Below are 26,185 nucleotides of genomic sequence, written 5' to 3'. Positions count from 1 at the left end.
CTCGCTCCTAAATAAAGCCAGCCCGTCTGTCTCTCCTAATGTTAGTTGCTCCCCCAGATGAGCCCTTCAGCCCCTCAGAAAACAAAAATGAAGTTAAAAGGCTCAAGAATAATAAAGCTACTGTTATCTGTAGCTTATTCTTGTCGCCAGAAGCTATAGGTCACATGAACACAAGAAGCAAATATAATAAAATATAGTAGATATATATGGTAGATTATACCAAATATAGTAGAATATACATGCAAAGGCCACCGAGAGCAAATTACATAGGAAAGGGTGTGACAAAACAAGATTGTTCAAAGACAGTACTGCTAAAGGGTAAATACAAAATTTACGATTTTCTGGTCATCTCCTAGTCCTGGTAAGAAAAAACAAAAAAGTGATAACAATGCAAAAAAGCTATTTCTGTTCGTGTTCAAGGTGGGGGACTGTAATTACTCAGTATTAGGTTTTTGACCATACTGAAAACCTTGCTTTTTAAATTAATCTTTGTCTGTTTTTAATTTAAATTTAACGTAGAAGCAGTACTGCCATGAACTACCTTTTTTACTACGGAGGAGGTAGCCCCTCCTCTTAAAAGGGACAATTTCTGTTCGTTTAAAATTTAATGTTACTCCTTACTTCCAGTTGAATTTTTTTTATTTAATTTGCGACGGTATTAAGATAATTCCAGGAAATCCCCCTCCCCCTTGTAAAATTTTTCCTGGAAAGTTCACCCCCGAAACTTTGCTTCTCATGTAAAACTCTTTCCCAGGGACTAAAGCGGGTCTTTTCATCACCAAAAGAATAATTATTGGACTTTTCAACTATGCTGAAAAAAATGGCTGTCTCAAAATTTTGATCAGACGACTTTAGGGGAAGGGGACCATTTGGGGAGGGGACTAGCTGCCCTCCAATCTTTCTGATCACGTAAAAAGGACAGTGGCAATTTTAATTTCCGTTCGAATGAACCATTAAACATCTGTTTATGATGCTCTGGTAACCCGTCATCCGGATAAAAAAAAAAAAAAAAAAAAAAAAAAAAAAAAAAAAAAAAAAAAAAAAAAAGACATCAGTGCTACCCAAGCAAAAAAGCGAGTTTTTTAGTTGTTCAAAGTGGGGGACTCTAATTACCTTATACAAAGTTTTTGGGAAACTGAATCTAATGATATATTGTTTTTATTTTTATTTTTTATTTGACACCGTTTTCGATAAGATTCAGGATCTTTCTCAAAATCACCGTAAATTTTTTTCGTAATTAGCTTTCACTTTTAAGATTAACCGACATAAGAGTTACCATCTTGAATCGATGTCAGATGGCAATTTTTACTCATTAAACAGTTTTTTTTTTTCAAAATGTGTTTTCCCCCTTCAATTACCATGGTCTGTGGTTTGCTCTTTACTAGGTTGCAGCTACTGCCACAGCCATAATTACAGCTACTGGTAAAACCATGATAAAAGGCACGAAACCATGACTGAAAAATACCTGATAATCATATACGCGGTACTGATACGCACGATACCAATTCGCTCGAAACCGATGCACCCAATACCGATACATACAACACCACGTACAGCCCTTTCCCCAGGAACTATGGAGGGTCATATCATCACGGAAACTGTATTCATTAAACTTTTAAACTATGCTGAACAAAATGAAAATCCCAAAATTTTGATCAGACGACTTTAGGGGAAGGGGAGCTTTTGGGGAGTGGGCTAGAAGCCCTCCATTCTTTCTGATCACTTAAAAAGGGCAGTGGCAATTTTAATTTCCGTTCGAATGAGCCATTAAACATTTTTTTTTTTTTTATGATGCTCTGGTAACCCGTTATCCCGGTAAAAAAAAAAAAAAAAAAAAAAAAAAAAAAAAAAAAAAAAAAAAAAAAAAAAAAAAAAGACAAATCAGCGCTACAGATTTTCAAAACGTGTTTTTCTACTTCCAATTACCACGGACTGTGGTTTGCTCTTTACTAGGTTACAACTACTGCTGCAGCCATGATTACAGCTACTGGTGCGACCATGATAGAAGGCGCAGAACCATGACTGAAAAAATACCTGATAACGATATACTCGATACTGATACGCACGATACCAATTCGCTGGACACCGATACACCCAATACCACGTACAGCCCTTTCCCAAGGGACTATAGAGGGTCATATCATCACTAAAACTGTATTTATTAAGCTTTTAAACTATGCTGAACAAAATTGCTATCCGAAAATTTTAGTCAGACGACTTTGGGGGAGGGGGCCTTGGGGGGAAGTGGGCTAGCTACCCTCCAGTCTTTTCTGTCACTTAAAAAGAGCACTGGCCAATTTAACTTCCGTTCGAATGAGCTATAAAAATTGATCAGTGCTACCGATACAAAAAAGAGATTTTCCTTGTTGGTCAAGGGGGAGATCAACCTGCCCTCCAATCTTTCTGATCACGTAAAAAGGACAGTGACAATTTTAATTTCCGTTCGAATGAGCCATAAAACATTTTTTTTTTTTTTTATGATGCTCTGGTAACCCGTTATCCCGGTAAAAAAAAAAAAAAAAAAAAAAAAAAAAAAAAAAAAAAAAAAAAAAAAAAAAAAAAAAAAAAAAAAAAAAAAAAAAAAAAAAAAAAAAGACAAATCAGTGCTACAGATTTTCAAAACGTGTTTTTCTACTTCCAATTACCACGGACTGTGGTTTGCTCTTTACTAGGTTACAACTACTGCTGCAGTCATGATTACAGCTAGTGGTGCGACCATGATAGAAGGCGCAGAACCATGACTGAAAAAATACCTGATAACGATATACTCGATACTGATACGCACGATACCAATTCGCTGGACACCGATACACCCAACACCGATACACCCAATACCACGTACAGCCCTTTCCCAAGGGACTATAGAGGGTCATATCATCACTAAAACTGTATTTATTAAGCTTTTAAACTATGCTGAACAAAATTGCTATCCGAAAATTTTAGTCAGACGAATTTGGGGGAGGGGGCCTTGGGGGGAAGTGGGCTAGCTACCCTCCAGTCTTTTCGGTCACTTAAAAAGAGCACTGGCCAATTTAACTTCCGTTCGAATGAGCTATAAAAATTGATCAGTGCTACCGATACAAAAAAGAGATTTTCCTTGTTGGTCAAGGGGGAGACTGTAGTTTCCATCTACTTGGTTTTCGACCGTGCTGATTCCAATGGTACACTTTTAACTTTGGTCTGCCGCCATTTTCAAGGGGTTTCAGGCTTTTTTTTTCAAAATCACCATAAATCCCTTTTCGCAATAAATTTTACTTTTAAGGCGAACCGAAATAATAGTTACCATTCCTGAATCAGTGACACATGGCTAATTTTTCACTAGGTAGTTTTTTTTCTAAACAAATTTTTAGCTTTTGGTTACTACTTGGTTCGGTCTTTACTTGGTTGTAGCTACTGCTGCAACCATGATTTCATCTGCATCTTATACGGAATATTTTTACACGAAAACTTTCCATCGGTGCTACGGAACAGCAGCTTTGACAACGTATTTTTCTTTTGTCTCAGATACAGACTTGGTTGACAACTGAACGGTCAAAGGCAATGATAAAACCTGTGAAATCCAAGTATAGATCTCTTAGTTAGACAAAGTAAGGTGAAGACGGTGAATAAAACTTGACATTTTTCTCCCCTTTTTATTTATTTCTATTCAATTTTTGTCAACTTTTTAAAGTTTTAATCATGAAAAAATTTGGCCACGTCAAGAAGTTAAATTACAAAACGTAAATTCCAGACTAAAACGATAAAACTGTAATTTGATTTTTCCGTTTAGCTTTTTTTTTCAAAACTAACGTCTGCTAAAGTATAATCTCTAGTGTAGACATATTGTCAGATTAAAAAATCAATAAAATTTATACGCTTAAAAACCAGTTGGGGGATGATGTCTCTGTATAATAACATCTGCAGTCTACCCTCCCTCGCTTAATTCTGAATTGAAATTCCGGTTCCATAAGTACTTCCCTAAAAGGATCACGTGTTTCTACAAAAGAATGTGTGCCCCCATAGATACTGCTTAGAAAGCAATTCACTCATAGAAAAGCTGTGGAATGCATGATTAAAGTCAAATTCCTAACACAATGGTTCGGTAGCTTAGAAAAAAAGTGGGGGAAAGCTACCGAGTAAACATTAACAGGGATGAAAAGCTCAAAGCAGCATCGTGACAGTCAAACAGTTCGTGGTAACGAACTGTAGTAAGGAGCGACCCGGCTCAATAGTAACCAAAACTCTAAAGAATTGAATTTTGATATCAATAGCTACATCAAAAGAATCGCATTTTAATGCTGATTTTAAATATATAAGTTTCATCAAGTTTAGTCCCACCCATCAAAAGTTACGAGCCTGAGAAAATTTGCCTTATTTATGAAAATAGGGGGAAACACCCCCTAAAAGTCGTAGGATCTTAACGAAAATGACACCATCAGATTCAGCGTATCAGAGAACCCTACTGTAGAAGTTTCAAGCTCCTATCTACAAAAATGTGGAATTTTGTATTTTTTGCCAGAAGACAAATCACGGGTGCGTGTTTATTTGTTTGTTTTTTTGTTTGTTTTTTTTTGTTTTTTTCCCAGGGGTCATCGTATCGACCAAGTGGTCCTAGAATGTCGCAAGAGGGCTCATTCTAACGGAAATGAAAAGTTCTAGTGCCCTTTTTAAGTGACCAAAAATTTGGAGGGCATCTAGGCCCCCTCCCACGCTCATTTTTTTCCCAAAGTCAACGGATCAAAATTTTGAGATAGCCATTTTGTTCCGCATAGTCGAAAACCACAATAACTATGTCTTTGGGGATGACTTACTCCCCCACAATCCGTGGGGGAGGGGCTGCAAGTTACAAACTTTGACCAGTGTTTACATATAGTAATGGTTATTGGGAAGTGTACAGACGTTTTCAGGGGGATTATATTTTATTTGGGGGTGGGGCTGAGGAGAGGGGGCTATGTTGGAGGATCTTTCCTTGGAGGAATCTGTCATGGGGAAGAAAAATTCAATGAAAAGGGCGCAGGATTCTCTAGCATTACTATAAGAAAACAATGAAAAATAAACATGAAAACGTTTTTTTCAAATGAAAGGAAGAAGTAGCATTGAAACTAAACGAACAGAGATTATTACGCATATGAGGGGTTCTAAAAATACTTTAGCATAAAGAGCGAGGTATTTAGGAGGAGATAAATACCTTGCTCTTTATGCTAAAGTATTTTTAGTAATTTCAACTATTTATTCTACGGCCTTTCTGATTCAGGGGTCATTCTTAAAGAATTGGGACAAAATTTACGATTTAGTGTAAAGAGCGAGGTATTAACGAGGGTACAAACCCCCTCGTATACATAATAAAAATATAAGGCTATGAAAGTTTGTTACGTAAGTTAATTCTTAAGTTACGCATATTTTTTACTAATAAAAACGTTCGTTAAAATTAAAAGTTCTAGTTGCCTTTTTAAGTAGCCGAAAAATTACAGGGCAACTAGGCCTCCTTCCTCACCCCTTATTTCTGAAAATCATCTGATCAAAACTAAGAGAAAGCCATTTAGCCAAAAAAGGAATTAATATGCAAATTTCATTTTAATAATTTATGTGCGGAGAGCCAAAACCAAACATGCATTAATTCAAAAACGTTCAGAAATTAAATAAAAAAAAACTAATTTTTTTAGCTGAAAGTAAGGAGCGACATTAAAACTTAAAACGAACAGAAATTACTCCGTATATGAAATGGGTTGTCCCCTCCACAATCCCTCGCTCTTTACGCTAAAGTTTGACTTTTTGCCACAATTCTACTTTTTAAAACAATTAAAAGCTTTAGCGTAAAGAGCGAGGGATTGTGGAGGGGACAACCCATTTCATATACGGAGTAATTTCTGTTCGTTTTAAGTTTTAATGTCGCTCCTTACTTTCAGCTAAAAAAATTAGTTTTTTTTTATTTAATTACATTCTGAAACCAGCCTGAAAATCAGGCACCTGTGGATGAAATTATTTCAGGGGAGCTGGAAATTAAATCGACAGGGGGTAGGATGAAATAAGCAAGTTATATAAAAAAATAATAAATTATGTGAAAATTTTTGAAAATGAGGAAACGGGCGAATTATACGAAAATATGAAACTTATAGGAAAACTTTATTCAGGGGGAGGAGAGGCAAGGGTTGGAAGTTCGAATGTGGTTGAACTTGCCCCCTAGATTTTAAATAATAAATTTTCTTTGGTATTTCATTGAGTTTTTTTTATTGCCCCCCCCCTCCCCTCAAAAATGAGAAATACATTTTGCTCCCCAATCCGCCCTCCTATTTTTTGTTTAACCTAAATCTTAAAAGTATTTGCCAAAATTAGGATAATTAAAGACAAACGAGACGCAGCTAGGATTTTGGGCTATAATTTTTTATTTTTTTTCTAATGAAGATACAAAAAAGGTCAAATAAATAAAAGGTAGTTGTGTCTCATAGCCACCACACTCAAGAATTGAAGTTAGGTTAATCGTAATGAAATATACCAAAATATGATAAAAATATAATAGTTTAGTAACGAAATTATGGCAACTACAACAAAGAATTATGGAAGGGGGGGGGGGGCAGACCGCACTATATTAAACACGACCTAACTAACCTAACCTAATCAAAATACCAACTAAATATTTATTTAAAACATAGCTACAATGTAGTTTCCAACCGAGCCGAAACTAATATTGTCTGGTATAAAGACCATGAAAACCGGTTATTGTCTCATCTTCGCGATACAAAATGTCGAGAGAACTTGAGTTTGGTGGCTTTAAGACACAAGTACCAAATAAAATCTAGGGGGTATTTTTTTGTAGGATTTTTAATGAAAACACAAAAAAAGTTTTTCGAAATCTAGGGAACAACTGTACCCCTACCAACCTCCAACTTGTGCCCCTGACAAGATCAAGATTTCTTTTTAAAATATTCTACTTTCTTGAACGCTTTAAATTCTTTTAATTCAACTTGACAAAAAGTGCTCCATCGTTGATATTTCCGCTTTCACAAGCCGTTTCGTATTAGTCGACGTCATCTGGTGTTTCAAAATCCCGATGTACTGAAAACGAAGCTTAAATACTCCAGTCTCGTTGAGTATCATTTCACAAGACATGTATTTTTACAATAAAGTTGTACCATTCGCTGCTGAGGCTTGTGAATGATGCTCAAAAACTGCAAGGCAATGCTCTAGACTAGACAATGTAGCATTTTGACTTTCTTAAGTTAGGGCATGTGCGCAGTCAGAGGGTGCCGTTGCATTGGAGCCCATAGGTTGAATTTTAGGGGGAGGGCTTACTTGGTATAATCGATACTTCCAATGCTGTATAGTAGAAATGTCAAAACAAAAATATCATAGACTGGCGCTGCCTAAGTAATGAGCGATGTGGGCACTAAGCCTTATTATTTTTTTTTAGACCAGGGCACTTCTTACAGAAAGAAATGTTGTAGAACCTTCAAAAAGAGGTCCTTTGATTGGAAATTGAGAAGGCTAGAGCCCTTTTTAAAAGTAAAAAGTGATTAGAGCCCCCCGCGCCAATGACTTCCCCAAACACATCCAATAAAAATTTTGAAAATTTAATAAAAAACACACACACAAACACACCAATTCAGACACACAGACATGCAAAGAGACGCAGAGACAGGAAAACAAACACTCACGCATACACAGACACAGATACGAAGAGAGATAAAACACCCACAACCATACAAAGTCAGACACACAGGCATGGAAACAGATGCGGAACGAGGTAAACAGCAACTATGACACATAGGCACAGAGAGAGAGAAAGTGAGAGAGACCGAGAGAGAGATAGATAGAGAGAGAGAGAGAAAGAGAGAGAGAAACACAAACAAACATACTAAGTTAGATACGCAGGCATGCAAACAGATGAAGAGACAGGCAAACAGACGCTCAGACACACGCAGAGAGAGAGAGAGAGAGAGAGAGAGAGAGAGAGAGAGAGAGAGAGAGAGAGAGAGGGGAGAGAGAGAGAGAGAGAGAGAGAGAGAGAGAGAGAGAGAGAGAGAGAGAGAGAGAGAGAGAGAGAGAGACAAAAACACACACACAAACGCACACAAAGTCAGACATACAGGTATACAAACAGATGTAGAAACAGACAAAAAGACACTCAGACACAGAGGCAGAGAGAAAGAGAGTCACAAAACGCATACAAACACACAAGGTCAGACAGACAGGCATGCAAACACATACAAAGACAGGCAAACGGACACTATGACACACTCTCTCTCTCTTTTTTCCTCTTTCTCTCTCTCTCTCTCTCACTCCCTCCCTTTCTTTCTCTTTGTATCTGTGTGTCTGATGGTCTTTTGCCTGCCTCTGCATCTTTTTGTATGTCTGTGTGTCTGACTTTGTATTTTGTGTGTGTTTATGCCTCTCTCTCTCCCCCCGTGCCTGTGTGTTTGAGCGTCTGTTTGCCTGTCTCAACATCCGTTTTTATGACTGTATATGTGACTTTGTTTTTATGTGCGTGTAGTCTCCAAATAATTCTAAGTTGAAAAAAGGAAAAAATCGAAGCTCAAAAACATGGGGGGACTGGGGCCTGGAGGGAGACATGGGGTCGTGGATGGGAATGTGGGAACCCAAACTCATGCTCAAACCCCAGGTAATGGAAAACAGATGTGCTCAGTACCATTACATTACAAAAAAGGATACCTGGCCGATAATGGTCATTACAAGTCCAGTGTCAATGGGGGGAGTTGGGGGGAATCGGAAATCTTGGAAAACACTTAGAATGAGTAAGCTTGATGGGTAGAATAAGCAAATGTCGAGGATACATGATTGACGTAATTGGACTGGATCCGCTCTCTTTGGGGAAGTTAGGGTGGGTCCAGTGCTTTGGCGCGTTTGGTGCTTCTGGACGTGCTAGGACGATGAAAATTGGTAGGCGTGTCAGTGACCAAAACAAATTGACTTGATAAAGTCGTTTTCTCAATTCGACCATCTGGGGGGGGGGGCTGAAGGGAGAGGAAAAATTAGAAAAAATGAGGTATTTTCATCTTACGAGTGGGTGATCGGATCTTAATGAATTGTGATATTTACAAGGACCTCGTGTCTCAGATCTCTTATTTGAGATCCCGACCGGCAATAAGCCTCTAATTTTCCTTTTAAATTAATCTACTAATCCTTAGAATTTTTCTAGAGCTCATGCCATATGAGCTCTTGGCTCTTGGCTCTTCCGACCTCGTCACAAGTGCCATATGAACTCTTAGCTCTTGTTTTTGCAGTAAAGCTTACTTTGTGTTCTGGTCTTGAGAAGGCATGCGGGTTGTCAGCCCAACAAATGTTAATTTTTGCTCGTTTTGAGTTTGACTTGGCTATTTATTCTAACTTCTGTTCGTTTTGAGTTTCGTTTATTTATTAATAATGATTTGTGGTAGTTTTACAATTGGAAGATTATTTGATTTTATTTCTGCCCATTTTTGGCTTAACGAAGCTCTTTACTTTTCTTTGAAAAACTTGATTTGTGAAAAAAGTTTTTAAATTAACAAAAATGTAATGCATCATCATTCAGCCAGGGGGTGGGGTGGCGATCCCCCTGTCCCTCTTGTGAGTGCCCATGTGCCCTTAGGCCCATGCCCCTGTAAAATCTCCAGGTGTTTATAAATTTTTTACACAGCGTCTTATATTATCCGTGTTATTCGTCTGTTTCAGCTTCTTTTTTATTTTTACCTTTTATTGTTATTCATTAGTTTTGTCACAATTTTTATTGATCACCTTTATTAGGGCCAAAAAATATTTCTCTCTCGCTAAATCATTTCTAGAATCGACTTTTATCCGGAAGAAAAGTATTTCCACTTAGTGACCAGATTCATAAAATTTTCGCATGGAAAAACTAAGATTTACATTAATTGGTCAAAAAGATATGTATTCCTATGGATGTGTACTAAGATAAAAAACTAAAAAACTAAGATAAAAATGTCAATTTTTGATACGAATGTTCCTAAATTTCGTGAAAGATCCTTCGGATCCAAATCTTGAACTGATAAATGCAAACGGCGGGTTGAGAGTGTGCCACTCCCCAAAACTTAGATAAAAACTATAGCCACTGAAATTTCAGCGAGTAGAAAATGATTAAAAAAACAAGTTCTATGTATGAATGTAAAGGCAGATGTTAAAACTTAAGACGTCAAAAAACTACACTGGTTACCAAATGTCCTCCTTTTTAACTCCTGTACTCCCTGCTCTTACAAAAAAAAAGAATTTATCCTCCTTTTGCTGTTTAACCAGTACGAAACACTTACACGACCATGATCCCCCAACTGAACGCTAAATATTAGCAAAAATGTACACTTTTAGATAAGAAGTATAACAATTTGCTCATTAAAAAAGGGAATTTTTTGTGTGATATTCAGAAATTGTATGAATGGAGAGTGGGATTACACTGTGCTCAAGCCCTGTACTGCCACCACTGAACTAAATTGGCAGAATATATTTCCAGCACCATCTTGAATAATTTATTCTTTTTCCAAGTTTATTTCTGCGAGGATAAAGGTGACTTATACCTACGCTGAAGGTACTTGCTTTGAAATTTGTTTTAACAATATAACTTAACTGCCAAACCTTCAAGGCACTTAAATCTTCTCATCCTTTGTTAAAAGTGTATTTAAATGAAAGCAGTGCCACCTGCGCTTAGCCATAAAAAAAACTATTAGAATCGCCAAACACTTCAAATGTCTTCCTTTCTCACCAATAATAGAAATATCCTCCTTTTCTTTGAACAGATGTCCTCCTTTAAAATATTTTCAGATGGTATCCCTACCAATATGGTAACATCAAAATCGAAAATCGTGGAAATTCAAATAAAAAAGCAAAAATGCCCAAATTACTTAGGGAATTGCAGAAAAATTGCAAAATTCTAAAATTTTTAGAATGGGTGCGGGTCCAGAGCCTACTGTATGCGTATTTGAAAGGTCAAATATAATATAAACACTTCCCATTAAAAGCAAACATACCTGCAAAAGGCCACTTGTTGACCTTATGTTACCCTTAAAGGAAGGTCTTGAGGTGAAATAGCCAGTCCAATAGGCATGTGGATCGCTTGCATAAGGGAAAAAGTCATCTTCCTTAATAGGCCATTCTTTGTTCGCTTTACTGAGGGAATTCAGATAACATCCAGGTGTTGAATAGAATGCATAAACGCCGCTCCGCGAAGTTCCTTTATTGACATACCTATAAATGTATCTGTCAATCAGCCATCAGGGTGTATTTAATTTATGCCAAAGATGTATCCTTGGCTTATCAGTAATTCAGGACCATGTTCCTAGACTTTGAGGCCATACAATTCGTATGACGGTGCTAAGAAAAAACATTGAATTTGACAAGTCATATATTTGAATCCAATTGAAAGGGCAGTAAAAAAAAAAAATGAATAAAATGACGCCATCACAAAACAAAAGAAAAATTTTGTTAGACAGTTCTTAGTCAAAGATTAAAGTATGGTCATCTTAATATGCTAATAAACTATGCAGACATGTGCAAGAATTTATTAATGGAGGGGACAATCTTCCAGTTGGAGCTTTATCAACAAGAACTTTACGCTAATAATACAGAATTTTAACTGTATAATTAATTTAACTATATAATTATATTAATATACAAAATTACCTACAATATGCTAATTATTCATAATTAGAAAAAGCTTGATTCCGTGTAGCCTAAGCACAATGTGGAAATGCCTGATGTGCAACCCTTTTGTCTTGAAAAGACGAATTCCTCTCAGATAAAACAATTGGTAGTAATAAAGCAATTTACTGCCTAACTTAGCCAAAATCCGTAGTAATCAGTGGAAGGCTCAGGATTTATCACAAGGGAGGATCCAGAACAATAGTAAAACTATGTATAACACGTTAATTAGCACACCTATAATAACGATTATAAACTGTTGTAACTGAAAAGGATTTTTGCAATTCTTTTCAGAGACTAGAAATTACATCCCAGTCCTCAAAGTGAGCTACAGGTTAGCCCAGTCCATGCTATCCAATATTATTTGGTTTAAAAAAAAATAGAAATTTGTGAGTCTTTTACATATCTTTTTTTCAATACATTGTATCCTTTTTTTCCCCACAAAAATGCTTGGAAAATCCTGTATCTACAATGGTATTAACTAGGAAAACGTTCTTTTTACAACAAAAACAGTCCTTAATAACATTTAAGTATATTTTTCAGTTTTCTACTCTTTTTTAAAATTTAGACGGGGACTCGTTACGCATTTTTAGCCGTTCGGGGCCGCCACAGCCGACTATGTCACTTATGTGATGCATAATCGGGGATAAATACTGCCCAATCTTTGCAAAATCTTTCTTTCAATCAATCAATCAATATCTTTATTGCCCAAAAAACCCACAAGGGTTTTTAAGACAAAAAAAGTAAACAAACAAAAAGTAAAAAAAAAACTAAACAAAACAAAAGAAAGAAAAAGACACTCACAAAGAAATAAATACTACAAAGTATAGATTCAAATAATTCTACTAAGACATAGCAGGATGGAGGCTATTTGTCCTATCATGCTTAGAAAAATAGCGACTGCGACGCTCCTCAGCCACGATTAGTGGCTCAGTTAACCCATAGGCTGACACTAGCCTTTTGTTTCTAGCCCATAGGGGTATACACAAGGGAAATTTCACGAAACGAAAATATAGAGATCTAATACAGGGTTGCCAAAGGGACACTTTTAGTGCTTTTTTGACACTTTTTAACTCTGGGTAACACCGTGCCACAATTGGGTGAAAAAAAGGCAACTTTTTGAAAAAAGGACACATTTTGGCATTTTTTCAAAATCAATAACATATGTATTTATTTTCAGTTTTTTCTTAACTGCAACTGCTTTTAATTTGTGCTTTCTGCTTTTCTGGTTCGTTTTAATCTTAGGGATTGTTTTGTCGTATCCGCACTACTTTCCTTTTCAAAAGTGCAAAAATCCAAACGTGGTGAAACATGTGACTTGCTCAAGAGAGTTTAGAAAGTTTTTTTGATAAAAAACTAAAGCAAGCATATAACTGCTGCTAAGTAAAGGCTTAAGGTGTTTTATGACTTTTACTCTACAGGAGTATGCAGAGGTGCGGCCTCTGCACCGCATTTGATAAGGGATTGCATATGATAATACATCTGTAAACACCGGGGTTCATGGTGGACTAGGTGTGTTGTTTCAGGAATCTTTACCGCACCTTGGATGCACAAGCCATTCACTTGCGTTATGTGCTAGCTATGCATCCAAGTTCCTTCCGGATGGATTGGAGCTCTTCCTGAAAGATCTTATAAACTATGTTGCAGGGAGCCCAAAAAGAATCACGGAGCTCAACCAGATACAGGAATTCCTCCAGTCTACGCATTGCAAATTGTTGCAGACTGCCCATATCCGATGGGCATATCCCCTGGTTACCTTTTTTGTGAAACAGTCAAAGGAATCCTCTGCAGACAAGGCTTCAAAAGATAAGGCATCCAAGATTCTAGCCTATATGAAAGAACCTATAACGAAGGCATATCTGTACTTTCTGGCTTTTGTGCCTGTTAAGGCAAATACCTTGAACGTACAGTTCCAGTCTGGGACACAATGATCCATACTTTAATAACAAGCTTCAGGTCGACATTGAAAGCGATCATGAGATGCTTCGTGAAACTAGAAATCCTGAACAGAACTGATGCTTTTGAGTTGCCTCTTGAGCCCCGAAACTACAAAGATGTGAAAGATGTGTTGTGTGGTACCAACACAGAAGCTTATCTGAATGAAGAAGGAGCATCAGGGAAAGTTGTTGAACAGTTTAGGCTGACATGCTTGGGATTCTACGTTGAGCTGGTGAAGCAGATGAGAAATCGGGTCAATCGTAAAGATAAGACGTTACATGCTCTCGAGTACTTAGACCCGAAATTTGTCGTGAATGAAACGGTTGAAACGATTAGTCCTTTGACCAGCAGATTTAGCAAACTCCTGGGGGAAATGTCAGAGCGAGATAGAGTCTGCTAGAGACCCTCTCGGAAACCAGTGGCTGAGCCTGCCAGATTCCAAAGAAGAAAAGATCCTGAAGTCAGGTGGTGAAGAGCTAGTGTCCTCACCATCTTATTTTTGGAAGCTCTTGTTATATGTGAAGAATCCCGACGGCACTCCCAAATTCTTTGAACTATCAAACTTTATGTTGAACTTATGCGCGCTACCTCACTCAAGTGCTGGTGCCGAAAGAAAGTTTCCTCAACTAACAAATATTAAAACTAAGCTGCGAAATCGGTTGGAAGTGAAAACTGTGGATTACCTCATACAGATGGTTACTCGTAGCGCTGCCTCGATGGATCGGTGGCAGATTCCGCCAATATTACTTAACAACTTTTCGAGGTGATACTACAAGTATGACAACAAGGATGAGCAAATAGAGAATGAATCTGAACCTGACCTATTAGACTGACCAATCAGAAAACCAAATAACTGAAATCAGACTGCAGTAGCCGAAGTTTTTTTTTTCTCCAAAATGGTTAACCACTAGAAATTGATTTTTTTTTTTTTTCAAAAACGAAAGCTGAAGCTTTGAACAGATTTCTTGTATAGGAATTCTGCATTAAAGTTTCCCTTCATTATCTCACATTCTTGTAATTTTTTTCTTTCTTTCTTGAAAAACTTGGCCTTTTTTGAACCCAGGGTGTGGCTGGACCTCTGTATAACGTTTCTGAATTGGAATCCGATTCATTCTGTATCTGCTCACATTTCGTAAGCCTTCATAACATGGAATGCACCGTATGTGAAATCCAGCACAGTCTTTCCCTTATAAAGGTCTCTTCATGCTGTCTAGGTTTTTCGGTTCGGTCCATTTTGAGCCGCGAAGATGGCAAAGGCCTAGCGCAAAATATTTCAGATTTGCTTAGACATTTGTTGTGCACCATTCTACTTTTGGTGAAAATGATTGCGATTAAATAAGCTTTTCTTCTCAGAAGAAAGAGAGTGGCCAAAGAGAAACGAATTTTCCTCGAAAAACCATAGCTATTCTCGACACCAAAAAGCCTTTTTTCTTTGGTTTTCTCTGCTTTTTCTTTTTTATTTCAACATATTCGCAAAGAATTTGACATTTCTTTGTTTTTTGAAGAATAGATTAGCTTTATACAGATCAAGTGATATTTGTCTTGTCATTATTTCTCTCCTTATCAAGTTTGATCTCTTAGTTAATTGATCTCCTGAATACATTAATGTTTGGATAAAATAACGCTGTAATTGTGTATTTTTGCGAGAGCAGCGTTACCAAACGCGTTGGCGAAAACCAGGTGAAAAGGATGTGAAGCACGTTCCAAGCGAAGCGCGTTTCACTCGCTTTTCGATATCAGTCTGCGGGAAATGGTCGACAAAATTTTGCAGAAGATCTGATATGCTACTGAAGGAAAAGAGGGAGCGAGGGCCATTAAGCCGTGTAGGCAGCGACAGACATCGTATCTGTGGCCTGCTGGCGCAAATCTTTTAAGCCCTGTCTTCATTATGGCGTTTTCCGGCCGAGACGGCTGGGGCGGCTCATAGCGGAGACAGGTTTTTTCGCCGTTTTCGTTTTCTCGCCGTACATAGTAGACATTTTGGCTGAAAACGTAAAAACTAAACAGCACATTTTGTCATTCATCTTAGTTGTACTCCAACTTTTGTTTACGTTTTTCTAACACCGCAAACGCAGCAAAAATGATTCAGAATCTTCTGCAGTTCCTGAAATAAGACTGCGCTTTCGAATTTTTTGTCAAAATCGACGAAAATGAAAACTGTCGCTCAAAAAGCAGCAAAGCCGACTGTGTTGCCGGAAAACGCCATAATAAAAACAGGTCTTTATTGAGTTTTCAGAATAACTAGTAAAACCGAATGTTCGAGAGAACCCGAGAAATTATACTGAATTCTTTTTCTTCTTCACATATTAGGCGATTTGAGGTTTTGCATGGGATTTTACTTACTAGAAGAACTGCTTTGCTTTTACTTGAAAAAGAAGAACGTAAATCTGGCCCTAAAGTTGCGAGAAAACCACTTAAAGCTTTTTTTGTCAACTTTTAAAGCATATTGGCTAATTTTCTAGGAGGACACTAAAAGTGTCCCTTTTTTGCTGAATTTGACACTTTAGTCCCAAAAAGTTTTGGCATCCCTGATCTAATAGGGATTGTTGACTACACCCAGCCAGTGGTTGATGAGTTGTCCTAGCCGAGTGGTTGGTGCGCTGGAATTAGGCTCCTTTGTCCGAGAGGGTGAGGGTCCAAATCCTAATGTATCCAGTTATCTGGTTTGGGATGGGGGTCAATGGTGTGACTCTGTAAGCTCAGCCAGAGTCGACTCAGCTCTAAATGAGTACCTGGAGAAATCTGAGGAAGATAAACAGGAAGGGAGTGCGAAAGCGCAGGATGGCTGGCCCCCATCCCTCCATTGCACTTCCTGGCTGAAGGACCTTGAGACGCAGATCAGCACCGCCGGTTTGAACTTTAAGGGTCTAGCGCCGCATCCTTTACTTTTGCCTTCTTTTTTTTACCCAGCCAAAAAATCAGGCTTCTGAGAGAAATAGAACCGACGATATACACTTGTTCAACATATATATCATGAAAAGAGAAATCACCAATGCTACAGCACAAACACAAAAAAAAAAAAAAAAAAAAAAAAAAAAAAAAAAAAAAAAAAAAAAAAAAAAAAAAAAGAGACAGAAGGAGAAAAGGAAGACTGTTTTCCTAAATTAGTGATTAATATAGACCAGCACTTGAATGAGGCCTTAACCCTACTCATCCATACAATCACATAGGTCAAACAGCATAGCCACACACAATCAACCATAAAGAATAATCCATGGACAGGCAGTCATGTCGTCAATAAGTATAAGTCGTCATTTACCGAACAATAGAAAAAATAATATAGACAAATAATTCAGAGGCAACACCCAACATAAGGGCTCATCAGGAGAATACACTGGCCTATATAGGGTTTCGCCACTCTAAATTCTCTACCCAATAAGAAAGCCACTTTGATATTTTTAATATTCGATGCTTCTACAAAACGTCCTTGCTTTAATAACTGATAGCAGCTAGGAAAATCTCAAAACGATAAATCAATCTCTTTTTTCCCCGAAACATTCCCAGAGTCACGTCCACGACTAGGGTTCTTATTGGTCTCACAAAGGGAGATGGCATTCTTATTATTTTTTTTATTTTTGGAAAGACTTCTATCGCAAAAGAGGACGGAGTTAATTAAGAGTTTGGGAGAATCAAAGATGATCATCAACATAATTAATATTGGAGGATGTAGCTTTTGAAGTACAGTTTTCGACGGAATTTCATTTCTGGAAGAAGGGGACAAATTATTTTTTCTCCTGTCCTCACAAAAATATATACAGTATTTATTCTTTTTTAATATCTGTCGTCTGATGAGCTCTTTGGCTGGTTTAAAATAACTGGAGAGAAAACATTATGCGTTCCCTTTAGAAACGAGCAAAAACCAAATCCCGAGAGTACGGGAACATCTTCGAAATTGCTGGTGGCATGATTCTACATAAAAACGAGTCTGCCCGTCAGGAGCTTTAATTTATGAAACTTCGGGAGATGGGGATAAAATGTATTATGAAAATATATGCTGGGTAATTATGTTGTTTTATTTTACTCGTTTTCAATAGAGAATACCAAGAAAAAGGAATTTTTGATGAATATACCAAAAAGATCCTTTAAAATCTATCTAGTCAATCATCCCCACTGCCCACCCCCACCCAGATTGACGAGCCCCTCCCTCCCCCTCACACACATACACCTGGCATCATCTTGACTAAGGCCCTGGTTGAAAGACACGGCGACTTAGGCTTGGATGATGCCATCAGAAGTAACCTAAAACTTCTCGGACTCCTTTAGAAAGGTTGAATCGCATTATAGAGGTTTTAGACACATTAGAATGTGAGATGAGTTATCAGCCAGTCTGTTATCATTGGCAAGCTCAAACACGGGACTTTTCTAGAAAATAAAACAAATTCTCAATTCTAATCGCCAACGCCTATTTTCGGCTCCCACCCAAGATGTTAGATTTTTACATGGCACCTGATGTTGATTTCGCAATAATTTCTTGGGAGATTGTCCAAAAAATTCATAGGTGCGTGAGAGAATAGCATCCTATAATTAAAACTTTGTTTTGCCAATTTTACAGATTTTTACAAATACTATGCAATTGCAAGCAGTGGTGCCAATTCCCTACAATAAAAAGGGGTACCATCGTTTGTATGGCCCTTGGTATTAACCAAGTGACATATAGCGATCACAAATTCTGTCGGTCTGTCGGTCGATCTGTCTGTCGGTCTGTCTGTCCCGGTGTTGGTAGTTTAGACATTTCCAGATAAGCTAGGACGATGAAATTTGGTAGGCGTATCAAGGACCAGACCAGATTAAATTAGAAATAGTCGTTTCCCCGATTCGACCATTGGGGGAGGGAGAATTGGGGGGACGGTTAATTCGGAAAAATTGGAAAAAATGAGACATTTTTAACTTACGAACGGGTGATCGGATCTTAACGAAATTTGATATTTAGAAGGATATCGTGTCTCAGAGCTCTTATTTTAAATCCTGACCGGATCCAGTGACGTTGGGGAAGTTGGAGGGGGAAACCTAAAATTTTGGAAAACGCTTAGAATGGAGGGATCGGGATTAAACTTGGTGGGAAAAATAAGCACAAATCTTAGATACGTGATTGACATAACCAGAACAGATCCACTCTCTTTGGGGGAGTTGAGAGGATGGTTAATTTTGAAAATTAGAAAAAAATGAGGTATTTTTAACTTATGAAGGAGTGATCGGATCTTAACGAAATTTCATATTTAGAAGGACCTCGTAACTCAGATATCTTATTGTAAATCCCAGATCCAGTGTCATTGGGGGGAGTTGGGGCTGGGGGAACTGGAAATCTTGGAAAAGGCTTAGAGTAGAGAGATCAGGATGAAACTTGGTGGGAAGAACAAGCACAAGTCAAAGATACGAGGCTGACATAACCAGACCAAATCCGTTCTCTTTGGGGGAGTTGGAAGCAGGAGGGTGATTCGGATAAATTAGAAAAAACGAGGTATTTGTAACTCACAAACGGGTGATCAGATATTAATGAAATTTGATATTTAGACAGATCTTGTGCTTCAGAGCTATTATTCTAAATCCCGAACAGATCCGGTGACATTGGAGGGAGTTGAAGGGGGAAACCGGAAATCTTGGAAAATGTGAAAATTGAGGTATCTTTATCTTACGAATGGGTGATCGGATCTTAATGAAACTTTGGGGGAAACAGAAATCTTGGAAACCGGAAATCTTGGAAAGCACTTAGAGTGGAGAGATCAGGATGAAACTTGATGGGAAGAATAAGCACAAGTTCTAGATACGTGATTGACATAATTAGAACGGATCCACTCTCTTTGGGGGAGTTGAGGGGGGAAGGGGTAATAATTCAGAAAAATTAGAACAATTGAGGTATTTTTAACTTAAGAAGGGGTGACCGGATCTTAATGAAGTTTGATATTTAGAAGGAACTCATGTCTCAGAGCTCTTATTTCAAATCCCGACCAGATCTGGTGACATTGGGATGAGTTGGAGGGGGGAACCGGAAATCTTGGAAAACGCTTAGAGTGGAGAGATTGGTATGAAACTTGGCGGGTAGAATAAGCAAATGTCGTAGATACGTGATTGCCGTAACCGGACTGGATCCAATCTCTTTTGGGGAGTTAGGAGGGTTGCAGTGCTTTGGCGACTTTGGTGCTTCTGGACGTGCTAGGACGATGAAAATTGGTAGGTGTGTCAGGGACCTGCACAAACTGACTTGATAAAGTCGTTTTCACTGATTCGAACATCTGGGGGGCTGAAGGAAGAGGAAAAATTAGAAAAATTAGGTATTTTTAACTTACGAGTGGGTGACCAAATCTTAATGAAATTTATATTTGGAAGGAGCTCATGTCTCAGAGCTCTTATTAGAAATCCCGACCGGCATTAAGCCTCTGATTTTCCTTTTAAATCAATCTATTAATTCTTAGAATATTGCTAGAGCTCATGCCATATGAGCTCTTGGCTCTTCCGGCCTCGTCACAAGTGCCATATGAGCTTTTAGCTCTTGTTTTTTTTTTCGTACTGGACCATATTATTATGAATTGACGCCACTTTTTATAAGGCTATACATGGCTGAATTTCGGAACAGTTCATCAAATCAAAATATTTTTATATCACAAAAGTCTCTTACGAATGTTATGTCATACATTTCCATTCTTTGTTCATAAGTACCTGCCCAATTATTAGATCACAAGTTTAAGACAGATCACAATTCTTACTGTGTATATGAGGAGTTGTTGACGAGAAAAATTCGACAAAAAAAGCAAATGTCAATAATTTTTAAATTTCTGGTCCTTTCAACATCAGCTCCCATAAGGCAGAAATACAGGAGAAAAAGGGATCAAAATCGCTCCTCTAAACATATGTAAAAGACAAAAAAATCATATTTTTATTTTGTCATTAAGGCTTGAGGCAACTGCTAGAAACTAATGAAAACGGTAATTCCAACCAGTTTTTTGATAAAAAAAAAAAAAAAAAAAAAAAAAAAAAAAAAAAAAAAAAAAAACTGTGATCTCTTTGAAGATTGTTATCGCTTTTTTTCTGAGGATACTTATAGCACATAGTTTTCCATTAGTTGATCACTTTTCAATTTTACCAGGTTTGGTTCCTTTTGACCAATCTCTGGAGAATTCCCCTTAGATATTTACTCTTTTGCAAGAGTGATGGGTGGGATTCGGTGCGTATTCTTTCCCTAAATCTCAAGGGTTTACAAGTTGTCTGATATTTTCTTTTATTTTCCTCATACCATAATTTGTTCCTTATTGTATGAGTCAATGGTGTCTCTGCAAAATTCTTGTTTGTTGTCTGAGCTAATTACCTACATAGTTAGTAATTATATAGTTGCCACGAGTAGTGGCATTTCATCAAGTATTTGAGGCGCCACCAATCTTCAATTAATAACTTGACTGTTTCACACATCTTCGGACTAAACCTATAAACCTTTGATAGTTTGACTTAGGCGCACGTCCCTCGATTCCCTAATCAGACTTTCTTTCCAATTATTTACACAGGTGTTGCTAAGTTTTTTTTCCTGCCTTCTTTTAGTCCTAGTTAAGTGAAATAAATATCGATCGAAATAGTCTTGGGAACTTACTGTCAGTGAGCTGGCACGTGGAGTCACTAGTTCAAATGGGACGAACATCTTCTTTCTACATACCAGAACACCTTCTCCAGTTGCTAGGAGCTTCGTTGGAAGTGTTTCAGGAGGATCGGTCTTATTGATAGTAATTAAAAAGGGCAGTAAACCAAAACTCGGAAGCTGAACGCTTCAAATTTTTAATTGTGAGATAAAGCACTCAAATCCACAGCCTGCTATATAAAATCCTCAATATCAAATCCTCAAATCCTGTTATATATATTGGTATTGTAATATATGCTGTAGATTAAAACCCGCCCTGACTGCTGATACACCCAAAATTCCATTTTGGGAAGTGTTGAATTTATTCTTGGGAGGTTTAACTATGAAAAAAAAGTCTAAACGTAGCTAATATATCATACAAATATATATATATATATATATATATATATATATATATATATATATATATATATATATATATATATATATATATATATATATATATATATATATCATGAAAAGAGAAATCACCAATGCAATAGCACAAACACAAAAAAAAAAAAAAAAAAAAAAGAGACAGAAGGAGAAAAGGAAGACTGTTTTCCTAAATTAGTGATTAATATAGACCAGCACTTGAATGAGGCCTTAACCCTACTCATCCATACAATCACATAGGTCAAACAGCATAGCCATAGACAATCAACCATAAAGAATAATCCATGGACAGGCAGTCATGTCGTCAATAGGTATAAGTCGTCATTTACCAAACAATAGAAAAAATAATATAGACAAATAATTCAGAGGCAACAACCCAACACAAGGGCTCATCAGGAGAATACACTGGCCTATATAGGGTTTCGCCACTTTAAATTCTCTACCCAGCACAGTGTTGTGGCTACCACAGAATATCCATGGCATCCCCGTGTCAGGTATCACCCCCAAAATACATGCCTAGGAAAGAAAAAAAAAACAGCAAATGTAAAACAACCAAGTAAAACCAAAACAAGCTTATCATGTTAATATATATATATATATATATATATATATATATATATATATATATATATATATATATATATATATATATATATTTAAAGAATAACCCCATACATCGGTTGTGGTGCTTTATGACCCATTTAAGGCATTTAGCCAAAATTCAACGCATATTAGGATTAAAAGGTTTTTTTTTAAACTAAGATTACTTCACTTTCCTTAGTTCACTGTAAAACCTAACCATCTAACTTTAGTTTGTGAAATTCTTTATCAGATATACTATTTCTACTGACAAAAGAAAACTTTTTAATCGAAACTGGCGAATCAGGAAGCACGAGACCACTAAGCCACCATCTCTTAACATCCACCTCAACCTCAGTCATAGACATTAAAATTGAAGTGTGACAGTCCTAAATCAAAATACAATATGTACACATTTCACAAGCTGTTATTATTTTTAAACCAAGTTGTTATTTGAGTTTTTTGGGCTATAGAAAATTATACACGTTCTAGAGGTATTAGGCTAGGTAAACCAATAACAGCGATAAGTAACTCTTTTCTGCAAAGAAAGTATCAATTGACAATCCCACCTGGGGTTATTGAGAAGAATATCTGTGATTTTTCTGCTAAATGCCGGAAGTCTTCGCATCTTTGGTCATTTCTGTTTGTCCCTTGTTTGTAGTTTTCAAAGTGTGTTTTTATTTCTGTTGTTTCTTTTTTGTTTTTCTTGATTTTTACTCTGTCTTTTTCTGGGCTTTCTGCCCAGTTTTTTTTTTGTGACTGGTTATAAATAAAATGACGATGATGATGAATATTGGCTTTAAGGAAGTTATAGCTTCTGATTTAGCTTAGTGAAGCTTGTTGAATATTCTACTTTTTTTCATTACCCTTCATATAAGATACAAAAAAATATTTAAAATAATCAAACAATTCACATCGGTGGCTATTCAATATCTAAGACTAATGATATGTAGAATCTAGCAGGCTCGCCTATCCTGGTCCAATATTAGATTTTTCTCCTTTTTTCCGTTTTCATTACCCGCCGGTTGCTCAATAATGGGTACTCAGATGAATATGGAGTGAAAGCTATTTGTCAAGATCTGACGAAAAAATTTTACGATATGAGGTTAAAAAGAGAAAAAAAATAATAAATATTGTAGGCTAAGAAACTAAATCGAAAATTTTTATTAGCAAAAGAAAAATGAAAGAAACGAAAAAAACTTTCTTTATCTATGCCCATACAAATCACGACCTTGAATCAAGCGGATCCTTGCATCATTTCCCAGCAACAAGAAAAAACAGCCCAAAACTAATACAATATCCCCAAGACAACCAATGACGGGAAAAGTCTTGATTATTAAAAGAACATTTTGAACAAAAAAGGCTTGAGGCATCCATACAAAAGAAAATTATATTAGAAACAAAACAAAAATGACAGCATGTTATCAATCACAACTATTCAGAGATGCCACCAGGCTATTTCGTTTTTCAAGCCATTCGAGGTAACGAACTGAAAGTAAGGAGAGACTCGGCTCAATAGCAACCAAAACTCCAAACGAAATTTTTATATCAATAGATTACACCAAAAGAATCTGCTTACTATGTTTTACTCCAAATATACAAGTCTCATCAAATTTAGTGCTACCCAACAAGAGTGACGAGCGTGAGAAAATTTGCTTGATTTTTGAACTAGGGGAGAACCCCCCTATTTACGCTAAAGTGAAAAAAAACTTTAGCGTAGAGAGCGAAAGGTTGAGGAGGGGAAAACCTGCTGTTAAAAAACTTTTTTTTATTTAATTTCTGAATATTTTTTAATTAAAGCATGTTTTTATTTTGGCTCACCAAACATGAATAATTAAAACGAAATTTGCATATTAATTATTTCTTTGGCTAAATGGCTTTCTCATAGTTTTGATCGGACAATTTTTGATAAAAAAGGTTGGGGGAGGAGGCCTAGTTGCCCTCTAATTTTTAGTTACTTGAAAAGACAACTAGAGCTTTTTATTTTTTTTACGAACGTTTTTATTAGTATTAAATACACGTAACTTACGAATCAACTTACGTAACGAAGTTCTATATTTGTATATTTTTATTACGTATATGAGGGGGTTTGCCCCCTCGTCAATACCTGGCTCTTTACACTAAAGCTTGAATTTTGTCCCAATTCTTTAAGAATGACCCCTAAATCACAAAGGCCGTAGAATGAATAGTTGAAATTACTAAAAATAATTTAGCGTACAGAGCGACGTATTGTGGAGGAGATGAACTCCCTTGTATGAGTTTCATGCTGCTCCCTTCGTTTCAATGCTGCTCCGTACTTCCAGCTGAAAAATCTTTTTTCATTTATTTTCTCATTGTTTTTCTTAAATGATGCTTGAAAATCCTAGGGCCCCTTAATGGAAATTCTCTTCCCTCGTAATAAAGACCTCCATGGAAAGATCCTCCAACGTAACCTCCTCACCCGACCAACCCTCCTCCCCTCAACGCGAAAAAGTCCCCACGAAATAGTCTGTACACTTCCCAATAACCATTACTATATGTAAATTAAATAAAAAAACAAGTTTTTTTTCACTGGAAGTAAGGAGCGACATTAAAACTTAAAACGAACAGAAATTACTCCGTATACGAAAGGGGCTTTTCATCCTCAACACCCCGCTCTTTACGCTAAAGTTTGACTCTTTCTCTTAACTCTACCTTTTCAAGAAGTAAAAAACTTTAGCGTAAAGAGCGGGGCGTTGAGGAGGAAAAGCCCCTTTTGTACTCCGTACATGGGGAGTTGAGGAGGAAAAGCCTCAATATTGTTTATCAATACTCAATAATTGTCTCTTCTGGCAAAAAAAAAAAAATACAAAACTCCACATTTTTGTATATAGGAGCTTGAAACTTCTACAATAAGGTTCTATGATACGTTGAATCTGACGGTGTGATTTTCGTTATCATTCTTTGTCTTTTAGGGTATGTTTCCCCCTAATTTCTAAAATGATGTAAATTTTCTCAGGCTCTTAACATTTGATGGGTAAGAGTAAACTTGACGAAACTTATATATTTAAAATCAGCATAAAAAAGCAATTCTTTTGATGCAACTATTGGTATCAAAATTCCATTTTTTAGGGTTTCGGTTACAATTGAGTAGGGTCGCTCCTTACTACAGTTCGTTATTACGAACTGTTTGAAAATGTGGAATTTTGCATTTTTTGCGAGAAGAAACGTCACGGATGTGTGTTTATTTGTTGTTTTTATTGTTTTTTCTCAGGCATGATCGTATCAAAATAATAATCCTCGAAGATCGAGAGAGAGAGTGCATTCGAACGGAACTTAAAAGTTCTAGTGCCCTTTTTAAGTGACCAAAAGTGACCCTCGCCCCTTTCTTCACAAAGCTAGCGAATAAAAATCCAAGTTATCCGCTAAAAGTCAAAGAATCTCAATGAAATCACATCGTCATATTCAGTTTATCATAGAACCCTACTGCAGAAGTTTCAAGCTCCTATATACAAAAATATGGAATTTTGCATTTTTTGTCAGAAGAAAGGTCACTGATGCGTATTATTTGTTGTTTTTTATCAAGGGTGATCGTATCGAGATAATGGTCTTAGAAGATCGAGAGAGTGTGCATTCAAACGGAATTTAAAAGTTCTAGTGCCCTTTTTAAGAGACCGAAAATATTGAAGGGCAACTAGCTCCCATCCCACGCCCCTTTCTTCTTCAAAGCTATCCGATCAAATTGTGAGATTTTCATTTTGTTCAGCATAGTTAAACGATCCAGTAACGATGTTTTTATGGGTAAAATAACCCCCTACAATCCGTGGGGAAAGGCCTGCAATTTGGTAAATTTGCTTAGGATGGGTTTCCATGGGAAAAACGTTTCGTGGGAATAGAAATTTCCAGGGGATGAATTTCCTAGAGAAAATGTTTACACTGGGAGAATTTGACAGAATTCCTATACGAAATTCTTTTTAATTGTCTTACTTTCTTTTTGCCAACTCAATTTTGTATGTAGAGATGTTCCGGGAGAATTATCCGGGGCTATTTTCAGCGTGTTTGGTTTTCCGAGAAAAATTTTCACGGAAGATGGGATTT

The 26,185-nt window shown here is 36.9% G+C and overlaps 1 protein-coding gene across 7 annotated transcripts in view; it reads right to left on the bottom strand.

Moving 5' to 3' along the window:
• Window positions 1-26,185, bottom strand: part of LOC136032192 (lysosomal alpha-mannosidase-like) — a 459,508-nt gene that overhangs the window by 290,285 nt on the left and 143,038 nt on the right. For all 7 annotated transcript variants that reach the window (XM_065712394.1, XM_065712397.1, XM_065712399.1 and 4 more), the window contains one exon: window positions 10,947-11,163. In XM_065712394.1, coding sequence (XP_065568466.1) covers window positions 10,947-11,163 — 217 coding nt within the window. The remainder of the gene's footprint in view (window positions 1-10,946; window positions 11,164-26,185) is intronic.

The sequence above is a fragment of the Artemia franciscana genome, chromosome 10 (assembly GCF_032884065.1).
Source record: "Artemia franciscana chromosome 10, ASM3288406v1, whole genome shotgun sequence".
Classification (NCBI taxonomy): domain Eukaryota; kingdom Metazoa; phylum Arthropoda; class Branchiopoda; order Anostraca; family Artemiidae; genus Artemia; species Artemia franciscana.
This window is presented reverse-complemented; position numbering and strand designations above follow the sequence as displayed.